The 20,586-nt window shown below is 36.7% G+C and overlaps 1 protein-coding gene across 1 annotated transcript in view; it reads right to left on the reverse strand.

The window, feature by feature from the left end:
• LOC140338851 (cadherin-23-like) overlaps positions 1-20,586 on the reverse strand; it is a 327,390-nt gene that overhangs the window by 162,996 nt on the left and 143,808 nt on the right. The window contains exons 5-6 of the mRNA XM_072423172.1: positions 20,396-20,443; positions 19,055-19,147 (exon numbers count right to left, since the gene is read on the reverse strand). Coding sequence (XP_072279273.1) covers positions 19,055-19,147; positions 20,396-20,443 — 141 coding nt within the window. The remainder of the gene's footprint in view (positions 1-19,054; positions 19,148-20,395; positions 20,444-20,586) is intronic.

Genomic DNA, 20,586 nt, shown 5'->3' on the forward strand with positions numbered 1-20,586 from the left:
TTACAGGGTTTGGGAATCATTTTAAAATGTATTTGTCTCCTAGTTTTATAAAAGCAAAGTCTGTTGGAAAGACCAATTTTCCTGTCTGCCCTCGTTCAGAACAATTGTACAATATGCTACGAGTGTAAATTAGTTTTTTTTTCCAGGAAAGCTGGTTGTATCCAACACATCCTAAAAAAACATTACCTATTCTTCCTGTATGAGACCTATAGAGAAGCAAGTTTGCATACATTGAAAAGTATTTAAATCAAGATATAAATACATCAGAGGATGCTTTAACAAAGCTCCTGATACTCATTGGTAAAGAAAAGAGGCCCAATTGTAATCAACAATTCAGATCATCCCTATTAACTGTAAAAGCTGCCCCTTGAATTCACAAACCTTCCACTTATAAAAGACAAGGTTGTATGAGGATTATATCAGTGTGTATAAGTAAGATTTCCATTGTTCGTTTTTACTGCAATCTAAACATACTGTACCTAGTCAGTCTGTTTTCAGCATATAATGAAATATGCCAAATAAAGTACTCTACAGCACAAAAGGCCAACGTACGGTGCACACCCCTGCTGCTTGTGTTACTCAGTAACTATTTATATATTTTATTTGTTGTGTCTTTACATCTACATTTTGCAGTTGAATAAGAGAGTAAATTTCACCCAAGAAATATTTACTATTAAACAAAAAAGTATGTGTTCAATCAGAAGAATTCCAGATTGATGCCTAGTAGTCTGAAATACAAAAACACATGAAGAATAGTTTCTTTTCAAGGTAATTAGGATTTCAAATACAACTATTATGGGTCAACGCATCAACTATTTTCTAGCATTTGCCCAGTAAAGTCTAATGCAGTGCTGATCCTGCTGTATGTGTTGACATTCTACGTTCACCCACGGACACCACCAACCATAAGGAGGTGCATAGTTTAATGATATACTGTATTCCGTAAACTTAAGAGGAAATAGTATGCGGAATCACATTATATCATGCAGAACGTCTTCAGTTTTAGGAGGAAAGTCTCAGGTGCAGAGCCATATTAAGGCCTAACACACAGGCCTGTACCACAACTACTGTACATATTCTTCCCTGTGTATGACAAAATAACACAGCACTTTCTTATACTGCTGCATTGCTACTAATATACTGTAAACTATATGAACTCGTTTTTCAAAGTCTATACCTTGACCCGGGGAGCTCGGACCTTCTAGCCCATCCCTTATAAACACCATTGTCATAACTGCCTTCTACTACCAATCCTCCTATCCCACGTTGTACACTAGCCCAGCCCCCTCTGGCAACACTACCCTTTTTCTTAACCCCTTAAAAGCTCTGGGCTAGGCCCAGCCCCCGGTCATGTAGGCACTGCGCCTAATTCTTACGGCTACGTGCCTCTCTATATACTGTAATAGAATATAAGTTCTCCTCCACTTTTCTGCACAGGATGGGAGGCAGATAGATGGGAAACAAATTTGAAATTAGATTGGCAACCCCAATCAGAGCACTATGTGCCTTTACATATGTTTGCATAATTTAGTTTTTTTCTGGAATTTGCATATTTTTGTCACCTTGACAATTTGTTTATTGAATGGTGTTGTACAATAAACCTTAAAATATTTAGTAATATGGTGGTGACTTTTGAAGGAAGTCATCCTAACATATATGTGTACATAGACACGCTTATACTTTTACTGAATCAACTGTTGAAAACAGAACTACAAAAGAACAAGATTTGTAGCAAGCTGTATGGATCAGCCACAAATTGTTTGCCATCCTAGTATATTGGTGTGTACAAAATCTTTAGCATGATTTATATCTAAGTGACATCCTACAATGCCATACTTGAAGGTGCTAATCTGCATTCTCCTTCCAAGTGTAAAGAAAGGTGCTAGTCTCATGCTGGTTGGAAGCCATTGAAAGCTTTCCTGACTGACATATTACTGTATTCCTATTTAATATAAATGTTTTCTGAGGGAAAAAGGCAAGGGACAAAAAAAAAATTCTTTCAAGATGACATTTTAATAATCAAGAGTTAATTTGCACCATGTTTTCATTTCACGTGCTCTAGTGGAATTTAAGAGTTGATAAAGCCACTTCATAATGAAAACATCTTAAACTGTCAAAGGAAATGAAAAGAGTACAAATTGGACAATTTATTATGAATACATGGACTAACGGTGGGGGTTAGTTTCGTACTTGTCTATTTAATGGAAATTAGACCTGGTGATTACAGCATAAGTAAAACCACTCAGCAACATTATCTGGTCCAACTAAGTGATGGAATTTAATAAATGGACACTAGGCAACCACTTAAGATCATTAAGTGCTGCAGGTAAGAACATACTTTGGCAAGGAGGATCAAACTTTTTTTTTCCTCTCGCATGTGGTAATTATAGGTCGCTAAAAGAACACAAATTATTATAAATCCTTAATCTAAGGCTTACTCATTGTCAAAAATTACAGAAAAATGAAGGGAGGGACAATCATTTTACATCAACTGTGGAATGCAGCAGAGAAGCAATTCATTAAAACCTGTAAAGCAATGGAAAATGTAACAATTGCACTATTAGATGTAGCTGACATGTGACAAGAAATGGGCAGAATGATGAAGTGGCTAGAGAACACTGTGTCTCATTGTCAGATGTCAAGTTAAAAATAATAGACATCAGCAATTTAATAGCCCATTTAGTAAAATAGGGGGGCTCTCATTCATCAAGCCCGGTAAGGGCTTATACAGCCAGGTCAACCATAACATTATAATATTTAAATGCATAAAACAAACTTTTTTTATCATCCCGTTTTTCTAGATTTGGATGTATGAGTTCATCAGCTTCCACTGAAGCTGTTAGAAAGCTACATTTTTTTGTGAAAATGCCCAGCTAGGTCCCAGGGATCCAAGCCAGGCACTGTTTTTATGTGAAGATACTTTCACTGAAGCTGTTAGAAAGCTACATTTTTTTGTGAAAATGCCCAGCTAGGTCCCAGGGATCCAAGCCAGGCACTGTTTTTATGTGAAGATACTTTCAATCTTCCATTATCTGGTAAGCATAGTTCCTGATCTCCTCCAAATTCTTAAAAAAATGCAGTACTAGTTACACAAGAAAAGAACATACTAGTATGGCATGTATAGTTGGGTAATGTTGCGTTTAAAGTACTCTGCAATAATACTTCCTACCTGTCTGATCTCTCTGGGTATCTGGCAAAAAAAGTTAACCTGCGCATGTGCAGCTTCAACTTTGGTTGCCAGGATACCTGGTTATCTCAGCTCTCCTTAAATTCCTGTGCGCCCATGCTAGAGTTACATCATCTTGGCCTGAGCAATCAAGACAGCCGAAGACTACTGACAGGAAGGAGGAAAAAGATAATGGCGCCCTGCGAGTGAATGTGGATAGGGGAGTAATGTGGGGTTTAGTTCTGTTTTATTCAAGGCGTAGGCTGCCTAAAAAGCCCAGAGTTGCATGCATGGTTTTTGGCAGCCTGTGTCCATAGACTATTCCAGACAGTATCTTTGATTGGTGAAAAAGAGAGGGAAAGTACTCATCAAATCACTTCCTTTCATGTTATTTCACAATAGGCCATTTAAAAGCAGTGCATAAAATCCGTGCATCTTTGCAAAGTCTAAAATAAGGTATCCACATTAATGAAATGCTAATACCATAGAGCTAGGAGATTGCAATTCTATGCGTGCCTGTTTCATATGCATAGCCCAGGCACATAGCAATAGAATTCTATGAGCCCCCAAAGACACCGCTGCAGAAGAGTCTCACAATCCAGCTCAATTAAATGCATCGTTATCATTAAAACAATATCTTAATTTTAATTACATTCCGTAGAGATGCCACAAGCAGAAGGTCCATGGGTCTCAGAGACCTTGAGGGCATATGATGACCCTACTGTCCTCTTACCTGGAGAATAGCATTTCTGTCACTCCATAAAATGTACACTCTTATTCCCATAGACTCTAAAATGTAAATGGGGTTATGTGCTGTCAACTTTTAATATGGAAGGTTGTCACCTTCCCGGAAAAGATTTCTAAAATCCACAATGGATTGTGCCTCCTCCTAAACTAATATCATAATTTACAATAAATTGGAAATTTAAAGAGACTTCATGAATGTTAATAATAAAATTAGGTGTGCCCTGTCAAAGTAGCCAGATAGCATTTAAGTTAAGTGTTTACACAAAAAATAGGATCACATTAGGCAGGGTTTGTAAAATAATGAAAGTAGCATGGAACAGGAAAAAAGGTCATCTTTAGTCATTTAAACAGATCAGGGTTTTATTTGACCCTGGATGAAAGTTAGTATTGGTTTCCTCTGTCACATGAGCAATAGGAGCATCAGAGATGATACTGGGAGACCAGGTTTGCAATATGTTTTGTTTCATTTTTTTCTTTTGAAATATGGTGCTTGTTAGAAAGATTTTCCTTTCAAAATTGCATATTGATTTTTTTTAGATAGTAAATCACAATCTAAATTCTAAATCCAGTTCAGCTTTTTAGTTACTGGGCACATCACATTAAAAAGAAGTAGAAAAAAATATTTAATTCCCAGTGCTGTCTCTCAAAGGAATATTTACTTACTATACTCTGGGTATCAATATCTACCCCTTGGTGGCCACATCATGAAGTTGCCTTGGACTAACAGGAGAATGCAGAACAGGGTGGCACCCTTCATTATGTGGTGCCATTTTCTGCACCATCCCGAACCTGGTCACCACTCATCTGCAGAGGAGTGGATGCAATCAACTTGCATCATAAACACAATTAGTTCCAGTTATACACATGCATTTTTTTCCTATTGTGTTGGAAAGATCTGCTTGTTTTCTCAGCACCACTAGAGCTGAAAAAAACATGTGTCCAAGGTTCCTAAAATTGACTAAGCTAACCATTTAGTGCTTTTCACCAAAAAATATTTTAAACCTTATTTTAAAACAATCTGAACTTGAATTTCTGAAACTGGATGGATCCAACTGGAATTGATCTGACTTTTACCCCTTTTTTAACCTCAGTCAGTTGCATTATATTTGAGTTGCCACTTTAGCTAGGTTATTGGAAGGAAAGAGTTACCTTTAAACATTACAATAATAACTAATAACACAAGCTTCATGGTAATCTATTATAATGCTTATGCCAGTGAATAAAAGAATAATTAAAAAAATCCTATTGTTAAGTACACATTACAAAAAGGACCCGGAAGAAACACAATCTAAATCTGAAGGTCAGCTAAACACATGCGTTAGCACCAAAATGATATACTGTAGTAACGGTGCAAGAGACCAGCAAACATGCTGGAACAAATTGGAAAGCCATAAACTATATTACAACAAATCAAGTGCCAGTCAAGCTGACAGCGATTAGCATGAAATGAATAGAAGGGAACTAAATTAGGTCTGTAGAGTTGACTTTGTGAATTAGCTTTTCATGTGCAGAAACCCGGTTAGTAACTCTTGCAAAAATTTGATAAGAAGTAAGGCTGTCTTACTGAAGTGCATATGACAATTTCAAAAAATATACTTTTATGACTAATATGACAGTTACAAGCTTGTTCAATACTGAGTAAGTGTGTGTATATATACATATATATACATATATATATATATATATAAATAAATACATACAAATACACATGCATACAGTACATACATACCCACTCTCACACTGTTCAAATAAAAGACTATTTCCCTCTATTCCCTCTATTACTGAATAATTAAAATTCAATGAAAAATAGCATGGAAAACATGTTTGTTTAAAACACAACAAAAATAATAATCGTAAATTACCTAATTGAGTTTAAGTTTTTCACTTAGCTGATGGGAAGAAAAAAAAAAAACATTCTATAGATTTAGGTCAGAAGATTTAGATTAGAAGTTCATTCTGCATTTACATGTATTAACTACTGTATAGAAGCAAAAAGGCACATGAGAACTGTTATTAAGAAAATTCACTGACTTGACATTCTAGTGCAGTGCTACCTCAGTGGCATTCAGAATGATCAATACAGAATTTACCTTTAAAAACATTAAATGTGCCATGGGGTTTAAAGGCACTTATAGTTACTGAATATTTAAATTTCTTCTAGTTTCAGTGTTATTGACTCTGGCTATTTTCTTATCCCCAGATTACTGTCTGTCTTAGGAATTGGTTTGATTACTAGCTTTTGATCATATCCACACATTTTTAAATCCGCTTCAAATGTTAGTAATGAGTCATTTTAAGTGCCAGAGTGTGTTTTCGGCCTTTCAACCTTCCTATTCATCAGAAACATGGAGTAATAGATTTCCCTCGAAAGTCAACAGTAACAAAGAATGGTGGATGCCCAACATCCTGGATATTTTAATGTTCTAAGATCCTGGTTGAAAGGTTACATAAAAAAAAAAAAATCTTGAAAAAAAAAAGTGCTCAGTGAGCGTGGCGGGGTTTAAGGCGTTTAGTAGTTCTCAGGTACTTGAGGTTTTATGGTTGATAAGGACCAGGACTGGGTGAGAGGCCCCTTCGAGCAGGTAGCACCATTGATCGAAAGCAGTTTCAATAGCCAAAAATTCACAGTCCCAATTTCATGGTTTTTCTCATCAGGACTTAGCTTCCATTAAAAAGGAAACGAGGTGCAGAGAGGCGTTAGGCCCAAAGTGCTGAGAAAGAACTGTGCTTATTGCAATCTCTGAAGCATTCACCTCCAAGGTAAAGGGAGGAATGGGATCAGAATGCTTGAAAATGGGTGAATGAGCCCCAAAAAAATCTTGGGCCTTGGAAAAAGATCTGACTTCAGTGTAGGAATGGCAGTAGAACAGGCCGGGGTCAGGGCAGGCAGCAGACAAGGCAGAGTCAAGGTCAAACCGAGGTCAAATCCAGAACAGAGAACTAGCTGACAGAGAGGCAGGAGATGTACTGAGAATCCAGCAACCTCAGCCTGTAAGGCAAGAGGTGTAAAAAAGGCCTAGCAGCCAATAGCAGGACAGCAGTGCACAGCCCCATTGTCTGTGTTGAGGATGCCAAGAATTGTGGTAAAATCAGGGCTAAAGTGAGGCAGGTGATGATGTGGAGGGAGGCAGATGATCTGCTGGCAAATAGGTAACAGTTTGCCAGGTTGTGGCACTTGTCCATTAGGTTTCACTCAAAGTCTACTGTTAAATGTCGTTGGTTTCCTGTTGTCGGACAGTTTCATTTAGGTGCTTGACTGCTTTTTTTAAGCCTGACGGGCATGGACACATGCTTCTACATGCATGTATGCTACATAAACATTACCCTATGTACTCCACCTCCAAAAAAGCATTACAGGTAGTTAAGGACATCCGACATACGGACGATTCCGAGATGCGAACAGGTCTTCTCTGCTCTTTTTGAGTGCAGGACAGAGGCTTGATGGGGGGGGAGGGGGCAGTTCTCATGACTTGCAGAAGAAATCTTTTGCTGTTCTGCAAGCTCTTGTAACTCTTTAATGACCAAGACAAACTCTGCAGATGTTGCTTTTTGCATATCAAAGCACAGCTTGCGCCAGAAGGTAATGTCTTTTTTTTTGCCGTAAATTTTTTTTTTTTTTTTTGCTTTGTTTGTGATTAACTCAAAGTGAGGCTTTTATATAGTAACTGACACCACACTGCCTAATAATATGTTGAGACAGACATCTGTCCTTATTGCATTTAATAAAAAAATGTTCCAACTTACATACAAATTCAACTTAAGAACAAACCTTCAACCCCTATCTCGTATGTAACCTGGGGATTACCTGTACTAAAATTCTAAGTACTAAGTAACTAGTGAACACTTGGTTTACATGTTTGTGAATTTCATTCATTGTGCACAGGAAATGTGATAGAGTCTGAATATTCACATAAACCTGAAAGGTTGCATACATGTGTAACTGATCTGAACTATCTATTTGCTATTTGCTGAGAAAGGATTTGATTGAGGATTTGAGGAGTGTAGGTATAGGGCCAGCATGATTTAGTGCTTAAAGGGAGCAAGGAGTGCTAAGGGTTAATACTGGAGGGTGTGGGTTCAGAGGGACGGTGAGAGCTAGGATTGGTAAGCTAGTAGGGGAAGGGGTGGAATGTGAGCTATGAATGATCTGGAAAAGGAAGTGAGGTCAGTCAGCTTCAGGACAGTGGAGGAGAAATGTACCTCTCACCCTACCTAAGAAAAAAAAAAAAAAAACAGGCAGAAATTCATGCACATTACAGAAGGTTTGTGCTAATGACAGAAAAATGATAAACATTTTCCAGCTCTTTACTGCCTCCTTTCTAATGTGCTACCTTCAAAAGCTGAAGTCCAGTAAGAAAAACACTAAGAAATATATTTATTCATTTCTAAATGTATTTCTAAATTGTAGGCAACAAGGCCAGCATTTTGGGGCCCCTCTGGCCTTTGCAGTGCTAGATCCCAGGTTCAAATCTCGGCCAGGGCACTGTCTACATGAAGTTTGCAGGTTCATCCCCCAAATTGACCTTAGACTGTGTTATACCATGGTGTTACCATAGTTGTATGTCTATGTTATAGACATACAACTATGGTAGGGACATTAGAATGTGAGCCCCTTTAAGGGACAGCTAGTGTCATGACTATGGACTTTGTAAAGCTCTGCGTAATATGTCAGCACTATAGAAATAATGGATAATAATAATAATAATAATAATGTGAGAACAAATATAAATCACAGGACTGGCTCTTTATCCTTAACTTTGGCTTTCTGCAGCATTCACATATAGAACTCTAGTTTGAACTTTAGATAGATATGGATGGGTGTTTTATTCCCTCACAGCTAGTCTTGGCGGTCATCAGGAAATAAAAGAAAGCCCATATTTTACAGCTGTCACTAGCAGTTGGGAAAACAAATTTTCCACAAAAATGTTTAAAAGACAAATGTTCTAAATTATCTGCTCAACATAATAAATTATCAACAGATAGACAGAACTGGTACCTGCTAATGGTGCCCCAAAGTCATATCCATCTTAAGCCATGAGAAATTCTCAGAAGTACAATTCAGCTGTACATCTGCTTTAACTTGAAAACTGCCCTCACACCCTTAAGACAATTCTAGAAAATGACATGCAGCACATTTGGAAACTAATATGGAAATCCCCCATGTCCATAGCCTGAGAATGGAAACAGGAGATCAAAGGCTTATGATGTGAGGGTGCTGCAGACAGCATATTAAAGAGATGTTCCTTTTGTAGTGCTCAATTACTAAAGACAACTTGATTTCACAGGCTGACACAGACATGCAGGCTCTCATATACTTTCTAGTGAAGCAACCTTTAGATTAGTTTTTACACTATACTCTTCTAACAAGCAATGATTCTGGGTAAACAATGTCCTGTTTAGTACTATTACTGGCGGTGCAGCTGTGGTGTAACAAAAGTCAAAGCAAAACTCATGCCACCTGCCTGGGAGTATAAGCGGAAAACCATTAGGGGGCTTTTAAGGCATTATAATACAAAACCCAGAACTGTATCACTAAGGTTTGCAGTCACATTTTATATAATTAAGTACCGATGTCAGAGGCAGGGGTGGAGATGTCAGAAATATTATTACTAGTTACAGGCAAAAATGTTTAGCATACTTCAAAATTTTTGTGATTCGAAGGACGGACAGGTTATAGTAAAAACTTTGTAGGCAAAGGACACCAGGATGTGGAGGGGGGTTATATAAAGACCCCATGATCTGAGGTTATGTCTCCGTGGTGCAGTTTAAATAACACTGAAGTTAAAACTAGAAAAAAAAACATAATACTAATACAGAATGTAAGCTGGTAATGCCATATTTGGAAAAAAAATTTGGTGTGTTTATGGCAAGGAGATTGTACTGCATCATTTATTAAGCTAAAAACTAATCCAGTTAGAACAAATGTGAAAATAAAGACATAAAGCCTGCAAGAAAAACTACATTGTAAATAGGGAGAACTCTGCAGGTATTGTATCAGTGATCAGAGACAGCATCATTAACAACAGCCATTGAGGAACACTTTGCCAGCATAAGTTACATTGGTTCATTAATATTAAGGGTCTTGGTGACAAAGATGACTATATTTTATTTGTATCAGCATTGCCACTGTATACTGTAAATGACTTTCAAGCATGGTTTTGGCAGAATCAAAAGTTACACTTTTATATAATATGTGCTCACAAATACAAATCACTGGGCACGTGGGTGATTGTGTGTAAAGGCTCCATTGTTTTCTTTTAGTTTATTTCATTTTATTTTTTTAAGCCAACCATACATTTGTTTAGCCATGTTCTAAAGTTCAAGTTCTAAAAATGCTTAACTATAGAATTGACATAAGAATTTGTGTTATATTATTTCTTCAAATCTTTCCAGACAATTGGTACAAGACAGCTTGCATTTGAAGTTAAAAGGTAGAATATTTATGCAAATACAAATCATGAATAATAAAATGTTTCAATTTAGTATGGCCCATTTATTTTATCATTTTGCCTTAACCCCTTGAGGGGGGTGCCAGAACCATCAAGATATGTATACTGGAATCATGAAAAGCGTGACTTACAACCTTGTTATAAGCCATAACTTCATCTCTTGGTTGGCAAGGTTCCTGGTCAGGTTTCATTAGCTTTGGATCAGGTGACTGACCACTATGGAATTTGGTTAATGGCCTTTGTCATTGTACTTTACATGGCGGGTACATAGAATGGTTGGCTAATAATGTGGTATTAGAACATCCTGATCATGCTTTACCTGAAAAAACAGCAGCTTTAAATTACACCATTTATAATGTGATCTTTTTTATAATATTTTAATATAAGCATTTTTAGCAAGAGTTGTTTAACTAGAAATATATTTCATCAACTTTAAGTGTTTGCAAAAAGTTTAATAGTAAGTTGAAACGTGTGGACAAAGATTGCCTACCAAAAAATTGATATTCTGTAGAGTACAACTTCTGATTCAGACACCACTAAAGTTATGACTATTTACTTTTCTTTAATCCATCTCTCCTCTCTCTCTCTCTGTTTGGTTAACATAAAGCACAGCTTATAGTTCTTCCTATACTTCTTAGTGTAAATTCTGATGTACAGGAGGGTGTATAGGGAAGACAGAATGAGGTACAGTTGAAAAAGTTTTTTTACGAATTCCTAACCAGTTACTGTTTTTACTAGAAATTAGTGGAAACATTCTAGCCCGATTTATTTTTCAGCTGATAATTGCCAATCAAGTTAGAAATTTAAATGGAAATGTCAACTTGCACTGGATAGTTCTCTGGGATGTGTGTCAGTGACTCATTAACAGATTTTAGAAGAATGTTTCAAAAAGTCAAATACAGAACATTCAAACATTGTAAGGCACTTTTAGGCACCTCTCCTGAATACATTTATTCAAAATTATTAAAAAATCATTTATTTACATATGATATGATGAAAGATCATGGATATTTCAATGCATTACACAAGATGTGCTTCTTCAGGAAAAGATGATGAGACCCGTACATCCTAGTTACAAATGTTTGCTTTCTGCCCTCAGGATTAGTAGTTCATCAGTTGCTATGTGTTTCCTTTCTGGTGGAATCATAGGGTAGAGCAGAACAGGGAGCATTGGGCTCCAGGGACAGTTCAAGAGATTTTTTTTATATGTTGCTTCTTTTTAATTTTTCAGCCCCTAGGTTTTACATTTCTCATGGGGACATATTTCCAAGATTCTTGGAATCCTGTCTTTCATTTTTAGGAAAGTGTTCCACAGGGAGCTCTCCACCCAACATTGGGGTGAAGATGTGGGAGTCCCTCTTTCCCATACATAGGACTTCTCACTACTGGTGGCAGACAGGGGCCTGGTATAGGCAGATTTGGGGAGCTCCTATTTCTGGCCAGTCTGTTTCATGATGTTTTTTGTAAAAAAAAAAAAAAAAAAAAGACACCATTAAATCGTGTTATAACTGTTCCATTTATTTATATTGCTTCCTTTGAAAGCTGCAACTGCATCCCTATCCAAATGCAATACAATATTGTCTGTGTAATTTGAGAATGGATGACCCCTTCCTGCTATACAAACAAATTCTGATGCCTATTTTTAAATTGTTTCATTTGACTATTGTCCCCTCTTGAAACCTCTAGCAATTGTGGTGACAACTCTTCGTTCAGGGGCTTTACAAATAACTTAAAAACTTCAATACAAACTAACTCCGAAATGGCCGAAGTTGAAATTCCTACTGTGATTGTAAGATATTTTGGTAGAAAAAAAAACAACAGTTTTGACTATCTCTAGTTTCAATACAGTAATATAGGTGCTTTCAATACAGCATATGGGAGCTCTAGTGGTTTACGAGATTATGCAGGTTATTTTATGGATTTCTTAGTCACTTAAAGTAAGTTTTTGGCTTTGCCTAACCTTGTTTAAATCAATATGCATTCTAGTTTGCTTTAACCTCCCTAGAGGTAACCCCGAGTGTGACTCGGGGTAGAAGAAAGTTGCTAAAAGCGGAGACACACATTTTTTTTTTTAAATCTATAGATTTTTTAATTTATTCAATTTATTATTTTTTCATGATTTTGTTTTTCAAACTTTAATATACTCATACTATTATATTATACTGTAAAATAAATTTTCATGAAAAACAATGTACCGCTTTTAGACATATAAAACCGGAAAGAAATGAACCCCCGCGTCAGGACCAAAAGAAATGAATATAGGCCGTCAGCTTTCCCATGTGCAGCTTTAAACATGTGTTCTTTTTAAACCAGCACTGCCACACGAGTGCTTGAGCAGCTACTCGTGGTATCCAATGTTGGAGAATATGGCACACCAATGATCTGTAGTTATATAAACAAGCTATGTAGCCATCTAAAAATCCCACAAAAAATAATTAGCAGCCACTACATTTTTTTCTACAAACTTACAGGCATGGCCCTTACTGTATAACCACAAACAATTTAAAGTACAGTTTTCTTTTAGGTAATGGGAGGTAATTTAGCATTTCAAAGAATGTTAAATAAAAAGCATTTCAGATTAAGCATCCTGCCTAAGTAGTCTTGGAATTTACAGCACTGAAAAAAACAAACCAATAATTAACATTTACTGCACTTCCAAGTGATTTTTCTTGGGGGGGGGGGCTATTTTGCATAGCAAGCAAAATAAACCCAGCAAGACAGACTCCATTTCTATTCTATCAAATGATTTCATGAAAGATGATTTTGCCATCATTGAAACCCATGGTGTGAAATGTATTTACTGAACAGTAATGAGATTCTCCACAAGCAGTGCATTCTGCAGTATGATAGCACACAGTGACAGCCTGTTTAGGAAAGCAGACGTCTGTGATCCACGCTGAACAGAGCAGAAGCAGTTACAATTAAACTGGCACAAACTGCTAAGTGATTATATCCTGGCAAGCCAGGTCAATGATTGCATCTGTATAGCTGCCCTGTGCCAGTTATTACAATTTCAAGTAAAGAAAACCTAGAGTTAAAGTGCACCTAACTTAAATACTAAAATATTTTTAGAATTAATAAATACTGTAAGTAATAAAATAAAGTCTAATATGCTTACCTTTCTTAAAGAGATAAGAGTTTAGGTCATCTAATATTCACTTTTAGATCAGATAACCAAATACACCTTGTTTGGTTATATGACAAGCACTGGAGTGTATTTGCAGCAGAACTTTCTTTAGTCACATAATTGTTTAAGCATTTATGTTGCTCTCTTTTATCCATCCAAGAAATGATGTTCACATAATTGATCACATTTGTCTATAGGTCCTCCTAAAAAGTGGTGCTACAACCAAGCTTTGAAAATCATCCAATTCAAATGTAATCAGTCAAAATCTACATGCACATTTTTCACCAAATAAAATAGTGAATGAGAATTTCTGAGCATTCAGAAAGTAAAGCAGAAGGAACACTACAATGATCAGGTTGAAGGGACAGTACAGCAGAAAACCAGAAGTCTTGTGGTTTGTTCTGATGCACTTTGCACACCTAAGCCACGCTGCTATGTTCTTGATGGAAAGAATTCTTTCTCCTGGCAACTCTTCCAATTAAACAATACTTGGCCAGTCTTTTTCTAATTGTTCTGTCAGGAACTTTAACATCCGGAGGCCTGCAAAGTCTGAAGTGGAGCTCTTGGGTTTTTTGTGGTTTTTCTAAGAATTGTACAGTTTGAATTTTGGGTGAATGTGATTGGAATGTGAATGTTTCCCATTTGTTAATATCTTGTGACATCCTTTTCACTGATATATTTCAAATTGCCTGCAAATGACCTTAAAACTTTACCCAGATTGATCAGCAGCAATGATTGATTATCTAAGATCATTCCGGATGTCTTCTTCCTTGGCTTTCTGTTAACACACTCCTGAATACCACAGACCAACAACTTTCAAAAACTTTTTCTTTTATAGAGGTGGTCACACTAATTGATGAATAATTATGAATGATAATTATTCAATGCATTTGTTTAGCAGCACCTCACTGCTCCTTACCTTAGTTCCTATATGGTAAAGGTATACTTCATTTTTTACACATTGCTCATGCATATTGACTTAGCCTTGGTTAAATAAATAATTATACAGTAACATAGTTGTATATGTCATGTGCTGTCGTTCATCTGATGTTGTATTTACTTTAATTTTAAGATCTGCTAAGGAGCAAATCATTTTTAATATGTCCTGATATGCAAAATGTTTGCATAGAGAGGGTGTAGTTTCATTTTCTCACCACTGTACTAAAATATGGTTATTGAAAATGTGAAACTGGGTTGGCATACTAGACAAGTATTCAAGCCTAATGTTCTAGGCTAGGGAGTTCTGTAGCATATTAAGTAAAGCTGGTTATCATTTTACCCAGCAAGGGCGTGAGAAACTAAGAGTATCTCTTTCATTCTGAAAGAATAAAGTTTGCAGCGCTGGCTCCCAGGTCCAAATCTCAGCCAGGACACTATCTGGGACACTAAAGGGAGTTTGCAGGTTCTTCCCGTGTTTGCATGGGTTTCCTCTGGGTACTCTACTTTCCTCCCACATTCCGAAAACATGCATTAAGTTAATTGGCTTCCCCCCAAAATTGACTTTAGACTGTGGTAATGACATATGACTATGGTGGGACTTTGTAAAGCGCTGGGTAATATGTTGGCGCTATATAAATACTGTAAATAAACTAGAATCTGGAGGGATCAGACTAAATACACCTCAAAATCCCTTCTAATTTTGTCAGTCCAGTGTACACTTTTGTCCTGAGGAAGAGGGTCCTTTCACTCCCCCCCCAAAAAAAATGACTTTTTAGGACATTAAAGAAAATATAATAAATTACATATGGATTGCATTCTGCTTTGAGCTGTTTCCTGTTGTTTGAGTAGGATAACTCTGTAAGGGGTTAAAGAAATTTTACACAAGATCACTGTTACTAGCAGAAAAAAATGTTTTATACATTTTTTAAAACAATTGTAATAAAATATAGTCATAAAAAATTGCACATTCCAAATTTTTGTTGAATTTTCCAAGTGTATCTTTTACATGCAATAAAAAATTCAGAATAAACTATGAAACTGAATTATAAAAGAGCTACAAGATATGTCTAAGATCAGTTTTCACATACAATGCCCCTTCTCAGCCAAGGAAGCTAGTACATGGGAGAAATATTGAGCAAACACAAAAGACCCGAAGCTACTATGCACTTATTTCTATGCTTGACTGAAGCTGAAGTTCACCTTTCCAGCATTTTTATATTCTGGAAGCTGAAAATCACTCAGTCACTTACTCATAAAGACAAAAGTAAAAGTAGTTTAGATTCAGTGACAGTCAACCTGTAGGTAAACAGAAGAGGAGGTAGAGGTAGAAAAAGAAAACTGTTTTATTGCTTTTTTAATCATTTCAATTTGACTTCCATGGTTGCACATGTCACACATTTACCTCATAAATAAGGAGACAAAATGGTTGTTGAAATCACCTTACAGCAGATGTCACAGAGTTCAGTGAACCCACTGTGTCACCGGTCTGACAGCTAACAGGCAGGACAGATGTGAGAGCAGAGCAAGTCCATAGACAGATGGTCAGACCAAATATCAGACAGTAGCTGAGTTATAAGGCTAATGGTTAGGACAGGCACAAACAAAGTCAATCTTTAAAACAGGTCAATGTTTGATTGCTAAAAGGAATGTCCCTTAGAATAAACAATTTCAATTTACCATATTATTTAAACAGATATGCATGTAAAATGCCCTATTTTCTGAATTGCAGAATTTAGGGCTTATCCAAGGTCTAAACATGCCTTAAATGGGTGAATAAATTGAGGATGATCTGTAATATGAGGGTACAGAATTGGGGACACTTGATTGGAAAGATTGATGACCTCTGCAGCAGAATTTTGTGAATAACATATCTGTGTATAACGTGGTCACTAGGACAAATAAAGAGGGTAATGCTCCACAGTGGTGACACAACACAGACAGCAATACAAATTTTGGCAGGGGTTCAAAGCCCTTTCAAATATTTAAAAGTAGAGATGCATATGGGAAACTAAAGCACGTTTTAAATATATGGGCAGAGGCAGTTAACCAGACAAGACTGTAACAGATCTCATCGTAAACAAAAATATTCACTGCTAAAAGGAAGTACACAAGGATTACATTTCCTGTGGCTACTGCAGCTTACAGAAACGCAGAAGAGAGTCTGCAATGTGTTCTATGTTAGAATGTTCTTCATAATGGAAGCCTTAAATTTAACATATGCCATATGGCCTCATACCACCAGTTTAGGAAAAGTTGTTCTGCAGTGGTTGTGATGTGCTCAGCCACCCCATGATGTTGTTATAAATATTCTTAAGTCCTACATCAAACATATTGAGTTCATAATTATATAATGTATAATGATGAACTCAATATGTTTGATGTAGGACTTAAGAATTTTTATTTTATACTATATTTCAAATTTCCAATGTTTATACTTGATTTGGTACATCACTATACATATAGACCATCAAGCACACATTATTATCTATCCCTGAGGAAGCACTAAGTGGTGAAACGCCTCGGATCATTGCGCGCCACGGCACGGTCTATTCAATGTTTATAAGGTTACCTTTATAATTTCTTGATGAAATTCACTATGTATAGTGTGTACAATTATTCTGTGTTGTGAAATATTAACAGGACAGAATTTGAAGTATTTTTATATGTTCATGTGTATTTGATAGCTTATGTATGAAATAAACAATCAGTACACTTCACCTTTTGCATGAAAAATCACTGAGCCTCAAAACTCTTTCTTTGTTCTCTACCCATTTATGTGTATACAATACCTGGAGGTGGCTCACTGTAACCAAACTACACAACTAAAACAGTGAGGAAAAGTAGAACACATTTATACTATATTATTATTAATAAACAGGATTTATATAGCACCATCATATTACACAGCGTTGTACATTAAATAGGGGTTGCAAATGACAAATACATACAATGACACAGGAGGAGAGGACCCTGCCCCGAAGAGCTTACAATCTAGGAGGTGGGGGAAGTAACACACAATAGGAGGGGACATTTATGGTGGTGGGAAGTAGTGACAATTTAAAAAAACAGAAGATGGGTGGGCAAAAAGAAAATGAAAAAATGGGTTTTGAGTGCTCTTTTAAATGAGCAGAAAGTAGGAGCAAGCCGAATAGGGCGAGGAAGACCATCCCAGAGAGTTGGGGTAGCTCTAGAAAAGTATTGGAGCTGTGCATGTGATGAGGTTATGAGTGAGGAAGTCAGTAGTAGGTCATTGGAGGAGCGAAGAGCAGCTAAGGGAGTATTTTTCTGCCAGGTCAGAAAGGTAAGTGGGAGAACAGCTGTGCAGAGATTTGAAGGCGAAGCACAGGAGCTTGATTTTGATTTTAAGGTGAAATGGAAGCCAATGAAGAGAACTACAAAGAGATGGAGCAGAAGAAGAGTGGTGGGAAGGATGGATGAGTCTAGTTGCAGCGTTCATGATAGATTGTAAAGAAGAGAGTCAGGTTAGTGAAATACCAGAAAGGAGGATGTTACAGTAGTCCAGACAAAAGAAGGGGGTGATATTCAGTTTCAAAAGCAGAGGAAAGATCAAGGAGAAGGAGGAGGGAAAAGCTGCCTTGAGACTTAGCTCTGATGGGGTCATTGGCCACATAAGTAAGGGCTGTTTCGGTGAAATGAGCAGCTCGAAAGCCAGACTAGAGAGGGTCAAGGAGTGAGTTGGTGCTCAGGTAATCGGTGAGTCTTTTGTAGACAAGGCGTTCAAGAAGTTTGGAGACAAATGGGAGAAGGGAGATAGGACGGTAGTTAGAGGGTAGAGAGGGGTCAAGTGAGGGTTTCTTCAGGATAGGGAGAATAATTGGCATGTTTGAAAGTGGAGGGGTAGATACCAGTAGAAAGGGAGAAGTTGAATAGTTTGGTTAGGACGGGGGGGCTGGGTGGAAGAATGAGCACAGAGTAGATCAGAGGGAATTGGGTCAAGCGGACAGGTAGTAGATGGAGATGATGAGAGAAAAGAGGAAACTTCATCCACAGTAACAGGGCTGAGGGAGGCCAGTGATGATTTACAGGGGAAAGGGGTGGATATGGTTGGAGTGGCCCAAACTATGTTCTATGAGGGCAGTACACACAGAGATTTAGGATTGTTTAAAAGAACATCTTCACTAAGAAAAATATGGAAGTTTTCATTGCCATCCTAAAAATTCTAGTTGGCCAGTTGTCATGGGTCTAAAATATTTTGAAGGCACTGTCCCTTTACAGTATAAGGTACTAATATGTATACGTGTTTCAGGTCAGTGATTTAGAAAGTATAGAAGCCACTGGATTAGGATTCCTGCCATGTTGCTAGATTTTTTAAAAGGAGAGGGCAACAAAAGCACCCTGTGTACCCTAATAATATATACGCCTTTCAGGGTCAGTCTAAAAAAAGTATTGCTTTGCATTGATTCCTCTAAATCATAAAATGGTAACAGTAAATAGTGCACGCATACTAAATGTGTGACACATGTGTGTAAGCTATTTATATATATTTATACCAATTTTTTTATAGTTAAAGATAAAGTATTGAAAAATTATACCATAAATAATTGAATATCTGGCTGAATTAATCAACTGTGTAATGTAATAATCACAGAAGAAGAAAACCCATACCTCTGCAATGCGCACTGTGTATGGCTGTCCATGGAAGGTGGGGGCATTGTCATTGACATCACCAACTTGAATGTTAGCTTTCATTTTGGTGACCTGAGAATTAAAACATTTTTCAGTAATGTAAACAAATGCTGGTAATGTGATACATTGATATAACCTTTTATAATTACAAGTATATCTAAAGCTCAAACCTTTTTAGGACAGGAGTCAGCAACATATAGCATGCTTTTTCTCAGTAGCCTAGAAAGCCTAGAAACGTCAGTAGCGCCTCAGTAGCCTAGAAACGTCACTCATTAGGAATTAAGGACACAGACAGCAACAAAATCCCTGGCAATGGTTCAAAACCTTCACCACTTTTTACAAATAGCTTTATATACACTTTTACTGACCAAATAAACAGTACCTAAAGAACCATTAAATAATCATAAAGATAGGCAACATATGTAGCTTCGGTGAAGCTGGGTGATCCAACAAACCTGGGATTGATCTGGTCCAGGATTCAAAACATTTGCTATCAAATAGCGAATGACTTTGAAGAAATCCATTCCAAATTTTCTGGATCGCCCAGCCTCACTGATGAAAGTGTATCACTCCAGCCTTGGAGAGCTTTAATAAATCAAGCCCAAAATTAAAAAAAAAAAAAATATTTTTATGTGCTAGCAGACAAAGCTGCTACCTAAATATGCCTGCACAAACTGTTTGTAGATTTCTGTGAGAGTTTATGCAAATAGTGACTTCAGTTTCAGAAGTTATGGTCAATATCCACCCCATTCCAGATTTCAAGATTGATTACCAGGGTTCATTATTATAGCTAGATTACAGATTAAGTTTTAAGATTAGATAGAGGAATGGTATTAGGAAAACATTTGGGTTAAGTGTCAGCCAGTCAAACAGAGAAATTCTATTCCATGAATAAATATTTAAAATTTTTCAGATTTTAAGCATTAAAAAGTATTAATAAAACAAATCAACAATTATTTAAATTGACTATACACTTATTTTACATAGTTAGACTACCTTAGATTTCACTATATCAAAAAAAAAAAAATTCATGTTGAAAAAATGAAAAAAAAAAACATCCTCACAGACATCAGTCATTATCCAGATCACATTACCATATGTATTTGCAGTAAAAGGACAGCTAAAGAAAGTTGTAAGAAAGGACATTTCCTGTCCAACCTTCCATTTAATTGGTAATCTGTCTCCAGTGTGTTCTAGCAGAGACCACTGTGAACAGATCATTATAAATCATTCCCTTTTCCACCTCTGCCTTCACATATTGTCTTATCTTGTCCTGGTTTACCATTCATACATCTTAAGCCAAAAAAAAGTCATACATACCCCTTCGGAGTCGCTGACAGTAAATTCAACTGTGAATTCTGATTGAGACTAGAATGAAAAGACAAAATAATATGATAAGAAATAGTGTTTATCTTCTGACACCAGTAATTTGGTTTACAGCTAAAAGCATAATTACATGCAAAATACTATTGGGAGAAGGAGAGGGGGGAGCTCGATATAATTACAGATGG

The sequence above is a fragment of the Pyxicephalus adspersus genome, chromosome 10, assembly GCF_032062135.1.
Source record: "Pyxicephalus adspersus chromosome 10, UCB_Pads_2.0, whole genome shotgun sequence".
Taxonomy (NCBI): Eukaryota; Metazoa; Chordata; class Amphibia; order Anura; family Pyxicephalidae; genus Pyxicephalus; species Pyxicephalus adspersus.